The sequence below is a fragment of the Pteropus alecto genome, unplaced genomic scaffold (assembly GCF_000325575.1).
Source record: "Pteropus alecto unplaced genomic scaffold, ASM32557v1 scaffold24, whole genome shotgun sequence".
Lineage (NCBI taxonomy): Eukaryota > Metazoa > Chordata > Mammalia > Chiroptera > Pteropodidae > Pteropus > Pteropus alecto.
In genome coordinates, this window is record NW_006439192.1 from 10,279,272 (window position 1) to 10,284,586 (window position 5,315).

At 40.9% G+C, this 5,315-nt stretch overlaps 1 protein-coding gene across 1 annotated transcript in view; it reads left to right on the forward strand.

The window, feature by feature from the left end:
- The first annotated feature begins 3,114 nt into the window (after window positions 1-3,114).
- The window catches only part of MBOAT4 (membrane bound O-acyltransferase domain containing 4), a 5,481-nt gene continuing 3,280 nt past the window's right edge, over window positions 3,115-5,315 (forward strand). The window contains exons 1-2 of the mRNA XM_025049892.1: window positions 3,115-3,233; window positions 5,245-5,315. The exon at window positions 5,245-5,315 is cut by the window's right edge and continues 145 nt beyond it. Coding sequence (XP_024905660.1) covers window positions 3,115-3,233; window positions 5,245-5,315 — 190 coding nt within the window. The remainder of the gene's footprint in view (window positions 3,234-5,244) is intronic.

Below are 5,315 nucleotides of genomic sequence, written 5' to 3' on the forward strand. Positions count from 1 at the left end.
AGGGCGGGGGCGAGGCCTGCCCGTGGGGGCGGGGCCAGGGCGGGACCTGTTCGCGGGGGCGGGGCGGGGCCGCCTCTGTCTGAGTGAGCCGCATTGTGCCAGGCGGAGGTTGGTGGACAATGCTAATTTTAGCGCAGTCCAGGGACAATAGATTCGGATTTAAAATAGCCGTTTAGTCCAATCCAACGCACATCATTATGACCTCATTATGCCCCACCGTTCATTTTCATTCTCCTTCCCGGTCTTAAAGTTCCTTCTGCTCGGCCCTGGGCCCTTTTCCTGTTCAGTGAGTGAGCTCATCTCTTCCTGGATGAGCTCATCATATCTATAATTTAAGTACCTCTATCTACTGGCTTTCTAAGGTTAACATCTATAGTTCTGTCTTCTTTGCCGAACTTCACACCTAGTTATTCGATCGCCTACTGCCTCAAAGTTTTATCAAACCTAAACGGTCCGGAACAGAGCTTTCAATTTACGCCCTTCTCCTCTCTCCAACCAGTTGGTCTTTTGATCTCCATGTCAGTAAAGGAATCCACCATTCACCAAGTTGCTCAAGTCAGAAATGCAAGTCATCCTAGGCACTCTTCACATCTCCACATATCATTCACCGGCAAGTTCTGCTGGTCCTACATCTGGAGTCGCACTTGGCATCATTTACTCTACGCCTCTCCAATCTAATCCGATCCGCCATCTCTCCCTTCTTCACTTGGCATCATTTACTCTACCGCCTCTCCAATCTAATCCGATCCGCCATCTCTCCCCTATAGTTTGTTCCTTCTACCCTCGACCTCTAAAGTCACTCCGCCATCCCTTCACCTCACCCTCATCCAAGCCTGTAGTTAAAAAATCATCCTTTAAAAACCAAATCCAGTTTGGTTTTTACTTCCTGTTCCTTTAAAAATCCGAACTCCTTTCCATAACCTATCCCCGGGCTAGATCCAGCCCCTGCCTACTTCTCTTCTTTAATTTCATATTTCTCTTCCTCTTTCTCTAATCACTCTTTCATTCTTCAAGAAGCCAAGCTGACTCTCCATCCCAAAAGGCTTTCTTTCACCTGTCGGGTGCCTAACTCCGCCCCTGCTCCCCCTTAAGTCTCAGATGTCACATACTCAGTGTATCAGATTTTTCATTAACAGTTGATGTGAATGAAGTGGTATTTGTTAGAACGACCTTGGCTCATGTAGTTTAGGAAGAGAAAGGATAAGAGGGTGGGATATGAGGAAACTTTGATCCCTAGATGGATACCTAGTCACCCATGGTATGAAACTGTAGTTTCCCTGTGATTAGTTACTAAAGGTTAAAGTTACCCTTGGAATTTAGAGATGGGAGTAAACCTGACTCCTGAAGAGTTGGCTCATTGAATTTGTATGGACATGCAAATAATAAGCAGCATGCTGAACATATAATCCCTTCATTATTGTTATCTGTAATAGCCAAAATGAAAGAAAGCTCTGAATTCAAACTTGATGCTAAACCAAGCTCAGATTTAGACATATCTGAGCATTGGCCACTAGCCTCAGTGCTGCCCATAAAGAGAAAAATTATGTCAGAAAAACAGAAAGTACTCCTAAGGCCTCTGGTTACCAAGAAGGTAGTCATTGTGAGGGGTAGGGCTGAAAGTTCCATGCTTCTAATCATGGCTCTGTCTTTCTGGTGACCAGCCCCCATCCAAGAGCCCACCCAGAAGTGTCTCATTTAAACAGAAGATGCTCCTAGTGCTCTTATCATTTAGGAATTTACAAGGATTTTAGGAACTCTGTGTCAGGAACTGGGGTCAGAGACCAATATATACATTTTCCATTATCTTGCAGGATGAATTTAAAACATTCTATTCTCCCCAAGCATATATCCATTTTCAAGCAATGTCTATTTAAATTAATTTGAAAAACTTCCATGTCATGTATATTAGTCAGGGTTCTCCAGAGAAGCAGAACCAGTGGACACACACACACACACACACACACACACACACACACACGGGCTTGCAAGTCTGAAGTCTGAGGTAGACCCACAGGCTGGAAATTTAGGAAGAGTTCATGGTGAGGTATCAAGTCCAAAATTTGCAAGCTGGAAACTCAGACAGGGTTTCTATATTACAGTCTTGAGGCATAATCACTTTGAGAAACCCGTCTTTCCTCTTAAGGCCTTAAACTGATTGGATGAGGCCCACCTACATTTGGATGGTAATCTGTTTTACTCACAGTCTTCTCATTTAAATGTTAATCTCATCTAAAAAAATACATTCGTAGCTACGTCTAGACTGGTGTTTGAGCAAACAATTGGGCAGCATAGCCTAACCGAGTTGACACAAAATTAACCATCACAGCATGTTTATAAGAAGGACCGACCATTTTATCAACATTAGTTACAGTGTTTAGGGCCTATAGGCTTTTTAGGAATCTACAAAATGTTTGAGACCTGAAAATAAAATGTACCGATTCCAAAATAGAAAAAGAAAAGTACAAGTAAGAATAATAAATATTTAATGCAATGACAAAACGCATAATTTTTTTCCATAACAAATTGATCGCAACTGAATTATTCTGTACTGACAGGTATTAAAAAAAAATACGAGGGGGAGGGGGGGGGGGGGGGGGGGGGGGAGGGGAGGAGAGGAAGGGGAAAGGGAGGAAATAGCATAAGGAGGACGGTGGAGGTTGGAGGAGGGGTCTTCTTACCTTTGAGAATCCACATCCCTTCCTCACACTCACATTCTTGTTCCTCATCCCCAGGCTGAGGAATTGTCTGTCCACAACTAGAAAATGAGATTTTTTCCATTAACTTAGTGAAGAAAATATGACAGTCAGATGGCTGGAAAGGCAAATATTGTGATATGTAAACTAAACAAAACCAGAACTTCTGAAAGCAATGTTTTAAGTACATGTTGTTATTAAGTTATATAACCCCAAATGCGTTTTGGTTTCTATAGTGCAGTTCCCTTAATCAGAAAACTGACTTTTATGCTGCTATCACCAGTGCTTTTGTTTGCCTTTTGCTCACCCAGGCCCTCCTGAACCATATAAAAAGATCAAAGAGAGCTTGTTGAGGTTCCCATTGCAGGAAGGCACCAGTTAAGGATTCTGGAAAGGACAGTATCTTTTGTTCCAATTCATAATGGGTTGGCTTCAGCTGTTTTTCCTCCATCCCGTCTCACTTTATCAAGGGGCTGCTTTTCCTTTTGCACTTCTGTTTAATTATCTCTGCAATATGGATTCGTTTTCCACTAATGCCAGGTAGGTTTGATGGCTAATTTTTCTCTTACATCTGTGAATACTATAATAGGTCAAAAAGCACAGATCAGAGTGCAGATGTAGAGATTAAATATTAATTACACTGGTCATTTTTAAGTTTTTACTGCCACCGATTATCGATTACTTGATCATGAATGTGTCTAATAGAGTAAAACTGAACTGAAAATTGACATCACGTCTGCACTGACTCAGCCAAAGTTTGATAAGTTCACATTAAATGGAAAAAGGATGCAAATAAACTGGGGAGATGGATGTTGAGGTGATACAGGAATGACGTAAACGCCTGCATCTATGCACCAACCATATGCCCCAGATGTTCTGGAATGGTTTTAATTTCGTGAAATTCTATCATTTTCAATAAAATTAAATTTTATTAAATATATAACTTAAATGTGATTTAAAACATTTTTGTATAATTTTTTATAAAAATGAAATAAGTCGAAACAAATTTTGTTAGATTAGCTCTAAGTCTGGGGTTCAAAAATTATTGTTACTAAATATTTGATAACTTGATTGAAATGATCTTTTATAGCTAATAAACTCAATACATTAGAGAGAGTTTCTATTTTTAAAAAAGATTTGTGGAATATCCTTTTGAAAAGTGAAAATTCTTTGCCAAAGGATTACATCTCAATAATTCGCTTACTTTGGAAATTAGGATACTTATATTTGGGGGCTTCTTAAGTAAAATCTAGCTGTATCTAACAATTAGTTAGGATTGCTGAGTTTGGTTAAACTATGGAGTATTATTACATGTTCACAACTGATTGCCAACCCCTACCTTCATTTAGGAGATAGGGAAGGCAATTGTAAAAAATTTTTTAATTGAGAAAGAATCACAAACAATAAAGCAAAACAAGTGCAAGATAAGGGTTAGTTCCCATAGGATTAAGAATGCTGGCTTGGGGTCATCTGGTGCATTCTGGCCCCCTCACTTACTGGGTGTCCTTGTACATGTGAATAAACTCTCTTGGGTTTATGTGTAAAATGGAAATAATAAAGGCTATCTCCTGTGGTTATTTTAAGTGTTAAATAAAGATATTTCTTATAAAGGAATTCTTAGCACAATGCCTAGAATAAAATAAGCACTCAAGAAAATCATGCATCCTACATTGTACATGTATAGACGTTTTAATGTTTACGAATCCCTAGGGCAGTTGCTTCTGCATAGAGTGTTGCTTCTGCTTCCACTTCGCTGTGTAAGGATTAAGTGTTCTCCTTATTTTCCCACAGCAGGGAAGTAAAGGCTTGGACCACAATGTTAACAGGAATGATTGTGGGGAGGAGTCACCCCAAGCATAGGCTCTAAGAGAAGCATAGGAATGGTCCAGGGAGGATTAAGGCAGGTATAAAGATTTTCTATTAGAGTTTTCAAACATTTATCAAAGAGAGGCACTGAGCTTCTCCCTCTCCCTCTCCCTCTCCCTCTCCCTCTCCCTCTCCCTCCTGTAAGGTCGAGGGCAGTGCAACCCTATGGAAAGTGAAAAGATACATCTCAATGAGATGCTGCCTAGAGAGCTTCTGTAAGGTCGAGGGCAGTGCAACCCCATGGAAAGTGAAGAGATACATCTCAATGAGATGCTGCCTAGAGAGCTTCCCTAGATCCTCAACACCAGATTGACATCACTTTTCATACCACTAGATTCTGAAGATGTTTTTACTAGGAAGCCTTCCAGAACTGTCACCCACAGGATTGTTAGGGGCAGGTATTGTTCCTACTTGAATGGCAAACATCAAAGAGAGGCTCCCAGGGTCGCTAAGGCAGGAATCAAGGTTTTTATCTTGAGGTAGTGACTCACAATTTGACCCTGGCTCTTTCCCCACATGGTTCTTTCCTTTAGAAGAACAAAAGGAAGATTTTGGAGGGATAACAATATAACTGCTTTAGGTATTATGTGAGGCCCACTTCAATTGGGTTACCCAGATGGCATCCGAAGTGACCTACTGTCGTACTGTTCTAAGTGAGTTTCACAGGTTGTCCTTGTTGTTTCAGATACCTCTTTCTCTTGGCTGGAGGAGGTGCTCTGGCCTTGACTGCTATGGGTTCCTTTGCTGTGCTTGTCT